Below are 15,000 nucleotides of genomic sequence, written 5' to 3'. Positions count from 1 at the left end.
CCCCTGCCAGTGCCTGGTGCCATTCACCCTTGTCACCGTGTCCCCCCAGGGCAGACAAGCGAGACCCTGGAGCCAGAGGAGGGAGTTTATTGTGGGGAAGGGGATGGCTGGGCTGTGGGGGCATCGGGGCTGGAGCGGTGTCGGGTTTGGGGGCACTCGGGGCTGTGCCTGTGGAGAAAGGAAAGAGCAGGGGGGGAGTCAGGGGCCAGTGGAAGCAGCTCCTCCAGCCCTCCCCCTGCTCCACCACGCACTGGGGGGTGACCTGGCTCACCCCCACCCTACCGAGTGCAGCAGGGAAGGTTCTGAAACACTAAGCACGCTCCCACCCCTCCAGCAAGTCTGGGGTAAGGGACGTGGGGTGCAAAGTGTGGGATGCAGAGGGGGGATATGGGATCAGGATGTGGGGTGCAGTATGCAGGGTTCAGGATCAGGATGCAGGGTGCAGGATCAGGATGTAGGGTGCAGGATGTGGGGTGAAGGACACAGGGTATGGGATGGGGATGCAGGATGGGAGGTGCAGGATCAGCCTGTGGGATGCAGGATCAGGATATGGGGGCAGGATGTAGGATAGGGATATGGGGTCAGGACACAGGGCAGGGGACATGGGGTATGGGATGGGGACGCAGGATGTGGGGTGCAGGATCAGCCCATGGGATGCAGGATCAGGATGCAGGTGGGCACTGACCGTGCTCAGGAGCGGCAGATGCCGATGGCAGCGCAGATGTCCTGGGGCAGGTCCCCGTTCTGCAGCCCCTCACTGATCTGCTCCTGGTACTTGCTCACCAGCTTCTGGCACTTCTTGCCCACGGACCGGCCCAGTGCCCGGCAGCCCTTCTTCAGAGCTGCCTGCACTGCCGACTGCCAAAGCCACCACAGGTCAGGGGGACACAGGGACAGGCCCCCCAGCCCGGCCCCCCAGGCCCTCATCACTCCTCACCTCATCAGGGTCGTCACCTGCCAGCGCCTGTATCTTCTTCAGGACCTTGGTGCACAGGCTGCACTTCAACCTCCTGCCCTGTGCCACGCTGTCCCCGTCAGCCACATCCCCCTGTGGGGACACACAGACCCTCAGGGCTGCCTGGAGCCCCAGGTGGCCCTGGCAGTGCTCGGGGCTGGGGTGCTCACCAGGGCCAGGCTGTCCTGGAGGTACTGGCACTGCTGTTCCCAGCCACAGCGCGTGACCGTGGCCGTGTCCCAGCACCAGGAGCTGGGGTCACCCTGGCAGGGCGAGGGGGCCGTGGCCTGAGCTGCTGCAGGCGGACAGGATGGTGAGCATGGCTGCAGGGTGGGTGCCCAGACCCTAAACCACCAGCCCCAGGTACTCAGCCCCATCCCCACCATCCCTCCTGCCTGTACTCACATCCTTCTGTTCCCACCATTCCTAGGTCCCCATGTCCCCAAACGTCCCCAGGTGCCAGTGCCAACATGGGCACCGTGTCCATCATCCCTGGGTCCTCAGGCAGACCCCATCCCTGCCACCCCCAGGTGCTTGTTCCCACCACACCCCACCATCCCTCCTGCCTGTCCCCTTGTCCTCCTCCCCACACCCCTGAGTGCCTGTTCCTGTTCAGACCCCATCCCTGGCACACACAGCTCCCCACACAGACTCCAGCCTCCCAACTCAGGCACACAGGCTGCCATCCCCATTGTCCCCATGTGTCCTGTCCGTCTCCCCGGGGAGGCAGGAGGGTCCCGGTACCTCCCAGCAGCAGCAACAGCAGCAGGAGGGTGGCAGCCATGGTGAGCCCGCTGAGCCGGTGACAGCAAGCGACAGTGCCTGGCCGTGGTGACTGCCTGCGTGCTGACCCCTTTTATAGCGGGGCCGCGGGCTGTGCGGGTGGGGGACCAAAACCCCAAAACCCCTTAAACCTGAGCACAGCTGTTCCCAGGGCCCTTCCTGCCTCACAGCTCCACCCCCGCGGGAAGGGGTTCGGGGGGATACGGGGAGCTCAGCACCCCCAGCAGCCCGGGGGGACACGGGGAACTCAGCACCCCCAGCCTCACCGGGAGCTCAGCCCCCCGAGCCTCGCCCCTCAGGGCCGCTGCCCCAGAGCTGGGGGGGGGAGGGCCTGGCCGACCGTCCCGGCTCCTCCCGGGACCCCTCCGGGCTCTGGGGAGCGCAAGGATTCGGTGTCCCCTCGGGGTCGGTGCCGGTGTGCCCTTCACCCCATGGGTTCGGGTCGGTGCCGGTGTCTCTCGCTGTCCCGGTCCCCGCCATGTCGCCCCCCCCAGCCCCCCCGGCCCGCCGCCGCCCCCGGCCCGCCGCCGTTCCCGCGGCGGCTCTGACGTCACTTCCCCTCGCGCCGCACCGCTTCCGTGTTTGCGGCCTTCGCGCCTTTTCCCGCCGCGGCCCCGCCCCCATGGCGGGCCCCGGTACCGGCGGCGACCCTCCGACCTCTGACCCGGCGCGGACCGGCCCCTGACCCCTGACCCCGCACGGACCGGCATCTGACCCCCCCCTCCGGTACGGATCGGCCTCGGACCCCTCACCGGCGGGAGCCCCGGGCCGCGGCCCAGCGGCTGTGCCCGTTTGGGAGCGGGGGAGACCCGGCTGGGGGGGTCCTGTGAGGGCCGCAGCCTGGGGGGTCTCTTGTGGCCTGGGGGGGTTCCCGGTGCCGCGGGGAGGGGATTCGTGCCAGACGGAGAGTGTTTGTTGGGGCCGTTGGTGCTGGGCATGACCAGGGGGCTGTGCAGGGCCTGGGTCCCTTTGGGAGAGGGCCCTGCGGGGATCCGGTGGCCGAGGTGCACTTTGTGGGGGCTTCAGGCGTCCTGCTCGGGGGGAGATCGTAGGAGAGGATGGTGCGATCACCAGGATGGGTCTGGGGATGCCCTGGGTGGGAGGAGAGGGGGGCTGAGGGTGCTGGGGGGGAGGAAGGGTGCTGAGGGTCGCCAGGATGGGTTTGGGGGTGCCCTGGGTGGGAGGAAGGGGGGCCGAGGGGTGCAGCGTGCACAGGGAGGGTCAGACCCAGGCGCGGTTTGTATTTTGGGGGTGTAAGGATCATTTTCGGGGGGCCTATTGTTCCTTGGGGTAACAGTGGTGGCCCGGCCGGACCCAGACCCTCAATAACCCCGGTTTGTTTTGCAGAGCCGGACCGGGCCGGATTCACATTCTCAATTCCCCGGTTTGTTTTGCAGACCCGCGGTCGCTCCCCCGAGGATGTTCTCGGAGCAGGCGGCCCCCACGGCGCAGGGGCTGCTGGCCCCCCCCTCGGGCCAGCCCCCCACCTTCCCCCGGGTGCCCGTGGCGGGGTACTCGGACCTGTCGCAGCCGTTCCGGCTGGGCGAGCGCAGCTTCTGCCGGCAGTACGCCCACGTGTACGCCGTGCGCCTGGCCGGCATGCGGCCCCTCCTGGAGCGCCGCGCCCGCGGCCGCTGGGGTGAGCAGCGGGGACGCACTGCCCGGGGGAGAGGGGAGCACTGCCCTGGGGAACGCACTGCCCTGGGGAACGCACTGCATGCATGGGGGAACGCACTGCCCAGGGGAACGCACTGCCCTGGGGAGAGGGGAACGCACTGCCCCGGGGAACGCACTGCCCTGGGGAGAGGGGAACGCACTGCCCCGGGGAACGCACTGCCCTGGGGGAGAGGGGAAACGCTGAGAAAAACACTGCCCCAGGAGAAAACACTGCCAGGGGAAAGGGGAAACACTGTAAAAAACGCTGCCCTGGGGAAAACACTGCCCCAGGGAAAATACTGCCCTGGGGCAGGGACACCACGATTGTCACGTCCCCCCACACGCTTTGGGGAGCAGGAGCTGAGTGTGAGGTTTGTCAGGGTGGGGCTGGGGGGCCCAGGCCAGGAAGTGGGGTGCAGGGGGGGTGAGAGGTGCTGGTTGTGCTGGGGGGGCTGTTTCCTATCCTGGGGGGTTGTGGTTCTGCGGGTGGGACCCTCGCTCAGAGTTTCCATCCGCAGGATGAAGCAACACTGCCCCCCCTCCCCGGCCTGAGATCAAATTTCTTTCAGCTTTGCCCTTCTATGGGCAAAAACCCCTTGAGTGGGAGCTTTTGGGCCAGCACAGTTCTTGTGCTCTCCCCAGCCCCGTGGGCTGTGTGGAGGCAAAGCCAGTGCTGGTCCCACTGCGGATGTCCCTCCTTGGTTGGGCTTTGCCAAGTGTGACAGGACCCAGTGGTTTGTAAAGCTCCACCTCCCAGAGTCCTGGGATGGGACCAGATTTTGGGGTTTTGTCTCCCAGCAGGAAGTGCCTGCAGGCAGAAATCTGGAGAGCACAGCCCCCTCCCCCCAAACACACATTTTGGGGAGCTTGAGCCAAAAATAAGAAACTTCAACGGGATTGTTTTTGTTCTGACTCAGAGTGTTTGCATTCCTGGGCTCGGGAAGCCTTGTTTCCAGTGTGGGGTGCCAGCGATGGCAGCGGGGTGCTCTCCCTGGGACAAGTCACATTCAGCAGCACGTGATGAGCAAAGTGGGGTTTTGGGGAAGAGAAATGTCACCCAGACAGGACGAGGAGCTGGGGCAGGCAGTGTTGTTTTGGGAGAGGAGACCAGAAGCAGGTTCCTCACTCTTCTGTGAGGCTCAGGATGGACTTCACAGGCTAGGTTAAATGAGGAATGACAGTCCCACAGCCACATCCTGGATGGGAGGACACGCACTGGATGGGGCTGGAGCACCTCTGGGTCCCCAGTTTTGGGCTCACCTTGTGATGAGGGAGTTTTTTGCTCGTCTCCCAGCCTACATCCCCTGTGGATCCCTGCCTAAAGCCTAGGGCCCTGTCAGCATGCCAGGACCTTCTCTGGCAGTGATGGGGATCCTGAATTCCAGCAGGTATCTGGGGCAGAAGATCTGGCCTTGGCAGAGATCAGGTTTGGGGGTGCTGAGTGGGTTCCTGTTGGGGTCGTCCCCAGGGTGGAGAGCAGGAGCAGCAGCCCCCCATGCCCAGGGTGCATCCTGGGCCCTTCCCGGGCAGAGCTGTTAGTGGGAGCTGAGCACAGCATGGTGACCCAGCTCTCCCCCCAGCACAGAGGAAATGCCTGCAGGCTTGCAGGCTCTGGAATGCTCCTCGGCCCCATCTGGCCCACACATGTCTGCTGGGCGCCGTGCCTCGAGGAGAGGAGGGGCAGGAGGCTCCCAACGTTCCCCAGCACCGGGGCCCTGCAGCTGCTCCCGCCAGCTCTGCCCCTGCCCGCCGCCACCCCAGGGCCACTGAGCTGACCCCCGTGTCTCCACAGGGGATGACATTGCCCTGCGGAGGCTCTCGGAGCTGCAGGAGGGAGAGAAGTGCTGCGTGGTGGGGACGCTCTTCAAGGCCATGCAGCTCCAGCCCTCCATCCTGCAGGAGATCAGCGAGGAGGTAATGGGCTCACCCTCCTCTGCACAGCTCAGGGGCTGTGCCAGCACACCTGAGAGCTCACCAGGGCTTCCCCGTGCTTGTTGTAGCCAGGGAACTGGCAGAGATTTGAGCAGGATGGCCTGGCCCTGGATGCCACCTTGGTGCCACCTCTTGGTGTCCACGTGTGTCGACACCTTCCACTTGCCCAGGTTGCTCCAAGCCCTGTCCAGCCTGGCCTTAGACACTTCCAGGGATTCAGGACATTCCTTCCCCATATCCAGTCTAAACCCACCCCCTGTCCATCTGTCCCCCCATCCACTTACCACCACTCTATCTCAGTGAGTGAAACCAGCCCCTCCAGGGGGTTCCAGCTCCAGGCCCCCCAGCTGGGGTGCTGGCTGTACTGGTGGTGGGGGGCTGGGGTTGGGGAGGTCCCTGGGGGCTGCTGGTCCTTGCCGAGGCCACCAGAGCTGTCCCTGTGCCCTCGCAGCACAACCTGGTGCCTCAGCCCCCCCTGCCCAAGTACATCCAGCCCTGTGACGAGCTGATGCTGGAGGATGAGCTGCAGAGGATCAAGCTGGATGGAGCCATTGATGTGCAGAGGCTGGTGACAGGTGAGGGACAGCGTGGCTCTGGTGGCTCTGCAGGGGCTGGCTGGGGCTGAGTGCCTGCCTGCTGTGCCACAGGGACCATTGTGGCTGTGTATGGCCGTGAGGAAGAGGATGGCAGGTTCCTGGTGGAGGATCACTGCCTGGCCGACCTGCCGCCCCCGCTGCCCTGGAGCGGGCCCAGCTCCGACCGGTGAGGCAGCGGCAGCAGCAGCAGCAGCACTGGGGCTGGCACTATCCCTGCTGCATCCCTGAGCCCCTCGTGCCAGGGGGGCTGCCAGGGGGTCTGGGCCCCCTGCCCCGGCTCTCTGAGCCCCTTGGTTTGGGAGTGTGGCACACTGAGCCTCTCCATCCGTGCAGGTTCGTGCTGCTGGCCTCGGGGCTGGGGCTGGGCAGCATGAGTGGGGAGGCCCTGCTGAGCACTCAGCTGCTGGTGGACGTGGTGACAGGACAGCTGGGTGCAGAGGGCGAGCAGAGCTGCGCTGCTCACATCACCCGTGTCATCCTGGCCGGGAATCTGCTGAGCCAGAACACCCAGAGCCGGGACACCATCAACAAGGTATGGCAAGGAGGGGGCTGTGGCCTCACCTGGGGCACTGGGAGGGTGTGGGGAGGGGGCAGAGGGGGTGCAGGGCTGTCCCTCACTGTCTTTCTACTTACCCAGGCCAAGTACTTGACCAAGAAGACACAGGCTGCAAGTGTGGAGGCTGTGAAGATGCTGGATGAGATCCTGCTGCAGCTCTGTGTGAGTGCTCGGGGTTGGCCAGGAAGTCGGGTTCCTCTGGGGGAGGGAGCCTTGTTCCTGAGGTGGGGTAGCAGTCTGGGGTGCAGGGTGGCAGAACCCCCTTCCCCAGCACCCAGCTTCCCTTTGAGCACCCCACATGGGGAGGCAGCTCCAAATCCTTCTCCTGGGATCCTTGGTGGAGCTGAGTGGGGTGTCTTGGGGAAAAGGAGCAGCAGTGACACCAGGGCTCTTCCCTGAGCCCCCTTGGAGGGAGGTTTGATCCCACTCTGCCCACAGACCTCCGTGCCCGTGGACGTGATGCCCGGCGAGTTTGACCCCACCAACTACACGCTGCCACAGCAGCCCCTGCACCGCTGCATGCTGCCCCTGGCCAGCGCCTACGCCACGCTGCGCCTCGTCACCAACCCCTACCAGGCCAGCCTGGACGGGGTCAGGTAGGCAAACCTGCCAGCTCTGCTGGCTCTCAGTGCCGTGGGACCGAGGGACACGTCCCGGCACACCCAGCATCTAAAGCTCCCCCCCCCTCTTCCATAATGTAGGTTTTTAGGGACATCGGGACAGAACATCAGTGATATCTTCAAGTACAGCAGCATGGATGACTACCTGGAGATCCTGGAGTGGACACTGCTGGCAGGACACATCAGCCCCACAGCCCCAGACACCCTGGGTATGGTGAGGGCTGGGGGGTTGTTGAGTGAGGGGGCTTTGCCAGGGGCTGCCCCCCTAATTCCCATCTTCCCCAGGCTGTTACCCGTTCTACAAATCCGACCCATTTATCCTCACCGAGTGCCCTCACGTCTACTTCTGTGGCAACGCGCCCCGCTTCCAGTCCAAGCTGCTCCAAGGTGGGTCTCACAGCACCCCCAGACCCTCCTGGGGCTGCCGGGGGGCTCCTCTGCCTGACACCCACCTGTGCTTGCAGGGAAGGAGGGGCAGCGGGTGCTGCTGGTGATGGTGCCGGACTTCAGTGCCACACAGACCGCCTGCCTCGTCAACCTGCGCGACCTCAGCTGCCAGCCCATCACCTTCTCCAGCTTCGGGGCTGACACTGAGGACGGGGACATGGAAGTTGGACACTGACCACAGGGAGGGCACAGACTGCACAAGCCCCCACCGCTCAAGGGGTCCTGGCACCCACTGTCGTTCTCTGTTGTCTGCGAGGGGCAACGGAGCTGGGGAAGCACTGGAGGGACCAGATGTTCATATCAATATAACTTGATTTATTTGTGTAACAAAAACTGTATGGAGGGGAGAAAGGCTGTGCCCGCCTCCATGGGCCCTGCCCAGGAGAGCAGTACCACCCTGCCACCCCACTGGGACACGGGCAGTGGGCTGGCACTGCCCAGCTCCGAGGGATGGGGTAGCATGTCCCTGACAGCAGCCAGCTGTTGGCAACAATGCCTGCAGTCCTTGGAAGCAGCAAGGTGAGGGGCTGGAGCCCACCTGGAGCAGCTGCCTGGGCTCAGGGAAGGTGTTGGAAGCGGATGCCAAAGCGTCCGACCGTGGCTTGGAGCAGAGTGAGGGGTCACTGCAGTGTCCCTAGTCCCCAAAGTTGATGGTGTAGGTCTCAGCCGTGGTGAGGGGCTGCGCCGTGCCCGTGTGCAGCTCCCAGCCCTCCGTCTCTGTCACCAGCTCGGTGACCACCTCTGTCTCGGTGTCCATCTCCCAGGTGCCAGCAGTGGGCGGCTCCTGGCTCCAGGGCGTGTAGGCCGTGCTGCTGAAGGGGAAGGGCAGGGCGGTGCTGGGGGGGCCCGTGGGGCTGCCGGTGGTGGTGGTGGTGGCGTTGAGGCGCCGCAGCCGCAGCTGCTCCCGCAGCCGCATGCGGTGCCGCAGCCGCAGCCGCAGGCGCAGCCGCTCGCGGGGCGTCATGGGCCGGCCCGGCACCACGCGGCGGATCGGCCGGTTCCCGTTCATGGCCATGATCTCCCGGATGCGCTTCCAGTTGGAGCGGGACAGGACGAAGTTGCACTGGGTGGCCCCGATGTCGTAGAGGACGTGGCAGGTCTTGACGCTGGGGTTGTAGCCCTCGGCCCGCGCCGACACGCGGTACTCGCCCGGGTTCAGGATGCGCCAGTAGTCCCCGCCGCTGGCTGCAATTGGGGGGCAGCAGGTGGGCTGGGGGTGCCACGGTGCTGCCAGCGCCCTGCCAGCTCCTCACAGCACCTACCTGTCCTGACATTGTGGTTGATGCCCCCCACCACAATGGTGGCGTTGGCAATGGGCTCTCCCTGCTGGTCTGTCACCACGCCCTTGATTCCCCGGTGGGTCTGAGTGAGGGAGAGGGATGAGTGGGACTGCGTGGGACATCTGGGGCAGCTGTGGTCATGCCCCACTACACACCTGCTCCATGAAGGTGAGCAGAGACTCTTTGTTGTTCTCCCACTCCTGCTGCAGCTCGCTCTCATGTGGGAACTTGTCACAGCCCAGGTAAACAGAGAGCTCCAGGCAGTTGGTGTGCAGGTAGCTGAAGTCATTCATACCTGCAAGAGCACAGACACGCCCACCCAGCCCCTCGCTCACCTGCCAGTGGCCGGGTTAGGGGGGCAGCCAGGCCCCTGTCCCCAACTCACTGCCAGCCCGGGGCCGCCACTTGGCGCCCTGCACGATGCCCATGGCGTCGGTGACGTCCTGCGCGTGGCAGCCCCCGCGGAAGGTCTCGGCCATGCTCAGGTGTGCCGAGGCGTAGGAGATGGCGAGCCAGCGGAACACGGCGTGGTCGGGGGTCTCCTGCAGCTCAGGCCGCTCGTCCTCGTAGTCCAGCGGGCGGGGGGCAGCTGCTGGTGTCGGGGGGCTGGGCCGGGCCGTGTCGAAGGGGAAGGACACCAGCTTCTCCCCGCCCTGCAGGTTGGCTCCCAGCACGAAGGGGTTCTTGTCCATCCATGCCATGACAGCTCGTGTCTCCACTGCCACCTGTGAGGCAGGCACGGGGCATGAGGTGTCACCCCCTGCCACCCTGTCCCCGCCCCTGTGCCCTGTGCCGCACTCACCGCCGCGTCCTCGGACAGGTAGTGCTCCGGGATGGGGATGTGGTGGTTGGGGAACTGGTGGGGCACCAGCCGCCTCTCCTCGGCTGCCCACAGTGCCGAGGCCAGGTCGGGGAAGTTCTCAAAGAGGTCAAAGCCCTCTTCTGTCCAGTGACCCAGTGCCCAGTTGCCCAGTTCAGAGCCCTGCAGGCAGCCCAGGACACTGGTGAGTCCAGGAGGGCTGTGTGCCACCACCTATGTCCCATCCCACTGCTCCAGGTCCCATCCCCTTCCCTGACACATCTCAGGTGCCCAGCTTGGAGCCCTGCAGCCAGCCCAGGGCAGTGGTGAGCTATGAGGGCTGCATCCTACTGCTTTGCCATCCCATCCATCCATCCCATCCATCCCACTGCCCCACAGCCCACCCCAGCACCCCAAATCCTCCCCTGCTGCTCCCCTGCCCCATCCCACTGCCCCGTGGCCCCTCACCGCCTCGTGGGCCAGCTCGTAGCCGTCGGGGTTGAGGGAGGGGACGAGGTGGATGCGGGTGTCGCTGACCAGGCCCCGCACGCGGGGATTCCCGTCCTGGTACTCCTTGCACAGGAACTGCATCAGCAGCAGCAGCAGCTCCCGGCCCAGCACCTCGTTGCCGTGCAGCCCCGCCGTGTAGCGGAACTCGGGCTCACCTGGAGGGGCCCAGCAGGATCAGCAAACACCCGGCACCGTGGCTGGGGGCCCCGGTCCCTCACACCTCCCTCACCCGTCTCGTGCTCGCCCGGGTTGTCAGAGATCTCCATGGCGTAGATCTTCAGCCCCCGTGAGCTCTTGCCAATGTTGTAGATGCGGGTGATGGTGGGACACTCCTCATTCACCACCTTCATCAGCTGCAGGGTGGGGAGACATGGGGCAGTGCTTGGGGGGACGAGCCCACACCCTGCAGAGAATCCCACGCCCATGGAGGGTCCCACCCTATGAAGATGCTCACCACCATGGAAGTGCCCACAACCACAGAGAATGCTGTGCCCCAAAGATGTGCCAACTCCTCATAGAGGATCCCACCACCATGGGCGTCCCATCCCCTACAGAGGATCCCAGCCCCCAGCAGTGCCTACCTGCCTCATGTCCTTGTAGGAGTGGTGTCGGAAGTCCAGGTTGTCCGTGGAGGTCACCTCGTTCTGCTGGCTGTAGTAGCTGCTGACAGCTGTGGAGGGGACAGGGACAGAGCAGCGGGGGATGGCTGCAGAGGTCCCACCCCCGTGGCCCCCAGGCTGCTTTGGGGTGACTGTTACCCGAGAGGGGACAGCCCAGGACCTCGAGGCGCAGGCAGAGGCTCCCGTTCCAGCGCTGGGGGTAGATGCGGATGTAGCGGGCCACCATGGGCTCGGGGAACTCGCTCAGCACTGGCGTGTCCTTGTCCACATTGCCATAAAACATCTGCCAGGAGGGAGAGATGTACCCCAGAGGGTCTCTCCCCATGTTTGCCCCGCCACCCACACAGAACAGTCCCCACCATCTCCTCGTAGCCATTGCTGTACATCACCCAGTGCTGGCTGTCGTTGCTGAAGCCCACGTAGAAGCTGGTGACAAAGTCATCGCTGTGGGAGGACAGGGACAGGTTGGGACGGGGGTCCCCACGCTGCTGCCCCCTCCAGGTCCCCGGCTGCAGCCCCAGGTGGCCGTACTGGATCTGGGAGTCGCGGCCCTGGGTGATGACCCCGGTGAACAGCGTGATGCGGCGCGTGTCCACCTCCAGCCAGTGCGCGCGGCTGTCGTCCTCCGCGCACCACGCGCCGTCGAAGAAATCCTCCTCGTTGGGGCCCGCCTGGGGAGAGGGAGGGGGCGTGGGCAGGGGGGTGTCACTGTGACCGTGGGGCACGGGCAGGGGTGCCACTGTGACCCGTGGGGTGGGCACTGGGCTGCCACCGTAGCCATGGGGCGGGCACTGGGGGTGACCCTCACCTGCATGTTGAGGCGGCCGCGCTGGGCGCCCAGCCCGTGGCGCAGCATGGACGAGGCCAGGATCTGGTCGTCCTCGATGCGGTGGGACTCCAGCCCGATTGGGGGACACCCTGGGGACAGCAGGGGGTGAGGGGCTCATCCCCCCCAGCAGGGTGTCCCTGTCACCCCAACAATGGGGACGCTCACTTTTCTTCTCTGCTGGAGGGGCCCATTCCTCCTCATCTGGATCCCACTTCTTTCCTCCTGTTTTTTTGGGTTTTCCTGCCAAAGGAGAAGGCACAGTGAGGGGGCAGGGACAGGGACAGGGACAGGTGTGAGGGGACAGGAATGGGGGTTAGCACCCACCTTTGCGGTCCTGGCCCTTCTCCTCTGCCCAGCGCTCCTCCTCCTCCTCCTCCTCCTCTTTCTTGGGCTTCGCTGTTGGGGAGGTTACACGAGTCCCAGGGACATGCCACCCACCCCAGGAACGTGCCACTGATGCCAGGGGTGTGACACCCACCCCGGGATCATGCCACCTCCCTCACCATGCAGACATGTCACTCACCCCAGGGACATGCCACCCACCCCAGGAACGTGCCACTGATGCCAGGGGTGTGACACCCACCCCCGGATCATGCCACCTCCCTCACCATGCAGACATGTCACTCACCCCAGGGACATGCCACCCACCCCAGGGATGTGCCACCACCCCTGAAGACATGACACCCATCCTGGCGAGGAGACATCCACCCCAGGGAGGTGACACTCACCACGCAGATGTGTCACCTGTCTCAGGGACATGCCACTGACCATGGGACATGTGACCGACCCTGGTGACGTGCCACCTGCCCTGGCGATGTGCCACCCACTGTGGGGATTTGACACCCACCATGGGGACGGAACCCAGCCCAGGGACATGCCACCCTCCCTGTGGCTCTGCCATTGACCCTGGGACCCACATGTCCCCCCCTCCAGCCCCTCCACCCCCTCACAGGCTCTGATTTTCTCCTCGTCCGTCTCCATCCCGTCCTCCTTGTCCGGGTGCTCGTGGGGCTTGGTGGGGGGGGGCAGCCCGTAGGACCCTGGGGGGCACAGGGGGGGCTGAGCAGCCTTCTGGAGACGGGGGGCAGGGATGGGGGTGTTGGGGTTCCCCGTCCCTCCCCGTTCTCACTCACAGTCGTCGTAGTCCGGGGGCTCGAAGCCCTCGCCGTAGTCGCCCTCGGTCACGGGGCCGGGCAGGGGGGGCGGCGGGAGGGGCTGCGGTGGGGGGCGCGGGGGGGGCTCCTCGGGCTCTGCTGGGGGCGGGGAGAGGGGCTGTGCTGGAGATGGGGAGGCAGCGAGGGCCCCCAGAGGGGCCCCCTGTCCCTGCAGGGCTCCCTCTGTCCTCTGTGGGGTCAGCACCCCCCAGGGGCACCCACATTTCCCTTTTGGGTCCCCATGTCCCTGCAGGGTTCTCTGTGTCTCCACAGGACCCCCGTGCCACCAAGAGACCCTCACACCCCTACAGGGTCCCTGCACCCCTTACACTGTCCCCACATCCACCCCAGCTCCAGCTGCCCCAAAGTTCTGCTTCCCTGGGTTCCCGAGGCTGGGGACTGTCCCCAATGTCACCCAAGGCTGGGGACTGTCCCCCAAGGTCACCCTGGGTTCCCAGGGCTGGGGACCGTCCCCAGGGTCACCCTGAGGGGTGCCAGCCCCGTGCCCCCCCCTCCCACGTACGTGTCTCCTCGGGCTGGGGCCACACCCGCTCGGGTCTCCTCCTGCCCGGGGGCTTGGGGGGCTTCTGCTGCCGCCGGATGAACTCGACTGGGGACACAGAGGGCGGCACTGGAGTGTGCTGAGAGCAGGGGGACGAGCCCAGTGCCCTCAGTGCCCCCGGTGCCCCCCAGTGCCCCCGGTGCCAGCCCAGCTCCCTACAGTCCTCGTAGTCCTCCCGCTCCAGCTGCTCGTTGTAGTCCAGGGTGGGGGGCTCCGGCTCCTCGGGGACCTCTGGGGAGAAGGGACACGGAGGGTGAGGCAGGGGACAGCAGGGAGGTGGCACCTGAGAACGGGAGGGAAGCCCCGAGTGGAGGGAGGTGGCCCTGGGGCTCACAGGGGATGGCACTGGGTGCAGGGAGATGGTGCTGGGATAAAGGAAGGTGACACAGGGGTCCAGGAAGGTGACAGGGAGGTGGCCCGTGTTGCAGGAGCATGGCCCTGGGGAGATGGGATGTGACATTGGGGTGCAGGAAGGTGGCACTTGGGGACAGGGAAGGAGTCCCAACACAAGGAGATAGCCCCAGTGTGCAGAGTGGTGGCCCTGGCCTGCAGAGGAGCGTCCCCAGGACACAGGGTGGTGGCCCTGGGGCTGGGCACTCACCTGGCTCAGGGCTCCAGTCCTCCCGGCCCGGCCCCCAGCGCTTCTCTGGGGGCTCCTCCAGCTCTGCTGGGGACAGGGACAGAGTGAGGGGCTGGCACGGCCTCCCCAGGCCCTGTCCTGGCCCCCCAGCCCCACAGTGGGAAGGAAAGTGGGGGGACAGAGGGGAAACCCAGGGGGACAGAGCCCGGCCAGCCACAGCTGGACGCTGCCAGGATGTGGGTGAAGCTCTGCTGGGCTGAGACCCCCAACCCCACCAGGGGCAAGATGGGTGCCCCAAAATCTCACCTCGGACACCTCCATCCTCCTCCTCCTCCTCCTTGTGAGAAGGCTCCAGGAACTCGGGTATCTCTCCATCCTCCTTGCCCTGTGAGGGCTGTTGGATAGTGGGGGGGCTCGGTGCCACTGGTGGCTTCTTGCCAGAGGGTTTGGCGGCCTTGGGTGGCTTCTCCTTGGGCTTTTTGGAGCCTTTTGGGGGCTTTTCAGAGCCTTTTGGAGGCTTTTCTGAGCCTTTTGGGGGCTTTTCAGAGCCTTTTGGGGGCTTTTCGGAGCTTTTTGGGTTTTTTTCTGAGCTTTTTGCTGGGTTTTCTGAGCCTTTTGGTGGCTTCTCCTTGGGTTTCTTGGGGGGTTTGTTCTTGCCCCGCTCCTTGTCCTTGTCCTTGTCCTTGTCCTTTTTGGGCCCCCGGGGTCTCTCCTTGGGTTTCTTGGGGGGCTTTTCCTTCTTCCCCTTCCTGGGTTTCTCCGGCTCCGGCAGCGACCCCGGAGCGCCTGCGGGGACAGGAGGGGGAGCGGCGGCCGAGCGGGGTGAGCGGGGCGGGCCCGGCCCGGGGGAGCCCCGTCCCGTTCCCGGGATCCCGGTGCCCATCACTCACCCGTGCCGTGCCGGTGCTGAGGTCGGTGCCGAAGCCCAGCTCGGTATCGTCCCCGTCCCGGTCCCGGTCCCCGCCGTCCCCGGGTGCGAGGAAGCCCCGCAGGAACTCCTCGATCTCGGCGTCGGTGAGCGCGGGGGGCCCCGGGGCCGCTCCCGGTGCCGGTACCGGCAGCAGCGGCAGCAGCGCGGCCGTCAGCAGCAGGCAGGAGCGGGGCGGCCCCGCCGGGACCAT

The 15,000-nt window shown here is 65.7% G+C and overlaps 3 protein-coding genes across 4 annotated transcripts; 1 reads left to right on the top strand and 2 right to left on the bottom strand.

Annotated features, from left to right (window-relative positions):
* Positions 1 to 71: 71 nt before the first annotated feature.
* Positions 72 to 2,195, bottom strand: LOC118695218 (prosaposin-like). Of its 2 annotated transcripts, none has more exons than XM_036396669.2 (5): positions 1,700 to 2,195; positions 1,126 to 1,250; positions 938 to 1,048; positions 686 to 858; positions 72 to 168 (listed from the first exon to the last, which is right to left on the bottom strand). In XM_036396669.2, the coding sequence occupies exons 1-4, from the start codon at positions 1,737 to 1,739 to the stop codon at positions 691 to 693; spliced, it is 444 nt and encodes a 147-aa protein (XP_036252562.1). In that variant the 5' UTR covers positions 1,740 to 2,195; the 3' UTR covers positions 72 to 168; positions 686 to 690. The 2 variants fall into 2 exon arrangements, with proteins under 2 accessions (XP_036252562.1, XP_036252563.1); XM_036396670.2 differs by having other exon boundaries at positions 1,126 to 1,247.
* Positions 2,196 to 2,308: 113 nt separating this feature from the next.
* On the top strand, positions 2,309 to 7,878 carry POLD2 (DNA polymerase delta 2, accessory subunit). The gene is made up of 11 exons (XM_036396667.1): positions 2,309 to 2,464; positions 3,136 to 3,377; positions 5,187 to 5,308; positions 5,778 to 5,901; positions 5,974 to 6,088; positions 6,256 to 6,454; positions 6,560 to 6,640; positions 6,917 to 7,074; positions 7,180 to 7,307; positions 7,384 to 7,485; positions 7,563 to 7,878. Exons 2-11 carry the CDS (start codon positions 3,158 to 3,160, stop codon positions 7,718 to 7,720), a joined length of 1,407 nt encoding a protein of 468 aa, XP_036252560.1. The 5' UTR covers positions 2,309 to 2,464; positions 3,136 to 3,157; the 3' UTR covers positions 7,721 to 7,878.
* AEBP1 (AE binding protein 1) lies at positions 7,840 to 15,000 on the bottom strand. The gene is made up of 21 exons (XM_054517508.1): positions 14,766 to 15,000; positions 14,186 to 14,665; positions 13,901 to 13,966; positions 13,459 to 13,530; positions 13,261 to 13,347; positions 12,717 to 12,833; positions 12,534 to 12,623; positions 11,908 to 11,979; positions 11,749 to 11,823; positions 11,563 to 11,672; positions 11,286 to 11,425; positions 11,114 to 11,198; positions 10,893 to 11,037; positions 10,716 to 10,804; positions 10,364 to 10,487; positions 10,093 to 10,289; positions 9,628 to 9,807; positions 9,211 to 9,550; positions 8,981 to 9,120; positions 8,808 to 8,907; positions 7,840 to 8,730 (listed from the first exon to the last, which is right to left on the bottom strand). Exons 1-21 carry the CDS (start codon positions 14,998 to 15,000, stop codon positions 8,180 to 8,182), a joined length of 3,495 nt encoding a protein of 1,164 aa, XP_054373483.1. The 3' UTR covers positions 7,840 to 8,179.

The sequence above is a fragment of the Molothrus ater genome, chromosome 28 (assembly GCF_012460135.2).
Source record: "Molothrus ater isolate BHLD 08-10-18 breed brown headed cowbird chromosome 28, BPBGC_Mater_1.1, whole genome shotgun sequence".
Taxonomy (NCBI): Eukaryota; Metazoa; Chordata; class Aves; order Passeriformes; family Icteridae; genus Molothrus; species Molothrus ater.
Note: the sequence above shows the minus strand (reverse complement) of the source record. Positions and strands in the feature narration are given on the sequence as shown.

Excerpts from the sequence above, each read along its gene's own strand:
- AEBP1 (XM_054517508.1), bottom strand. The coding sequence starts at position 15,000 with ATGGTCCCGGCGGGGCCGCCCCGCTCCTGCCTGCTGCTGACGGCCGCG. Across the intron at positions 14,666-14,765 it reads CACCGGCACGGCACGGGTGA|GCGCTCCGGGGTCGCTGCCG; the intron begins GTGATGGGCACC and ends CTGTCCCCGCAG. Across the intron at positions 11,673-11,748 it reads CCCTCCAGCAGAGAAGAAAA|GGTGTCCCCCAATCGGGCTG; the intron begins GTGAGCGTCCCC and ends TGCTGTCCCCAG.
- LOC118695218 (XM_036396669.2), bottom strand. The coding sequence starts at position 1,739 with ATGGCTGCCACCCTCCTGCTGCTGTTGCTGCTGCTGGGAG. Across the intron at positions 1,049-1,125 it reads TCCAGGACAGCCTGGCCCTG|GGGGATGTGGCTGACGGGGA; the intron begins GTGAGCACCCCA and ends GTGTCCCCACAG. Across the intron at positions 859-937 it reads CAGGTGACGACCCTGATGAG|TCGGCAGTGCAGGCAGCTCT; the intron begins GTGAGGAGTGAT and ends TGGCTTTGGCAG.
- POLD2 (XM_036396667.1), top strand. The coding sequence starts at position 3,158 with ATGTTCTCGGAGCAGGCGGCCCCCACGGCGCAGGGGCTGCTGGCCCCC. Across the intron at positions 6,641-6,916 it reads AGATCCTGCTGCAGCTCTGT|ACCTCCGTGCCCGTGGACGT; the intron begins GTGAGTGCTCGG and ends CTCTGCCCACAG. Across the intron at positions 7,075-7,179 it reads GCCAGCCTGGACGGGGTCAG|GTTTTTAGGGACATCGGGAC; the intron begins GTAGGCAAACCT and ends TCCATAATGTAG.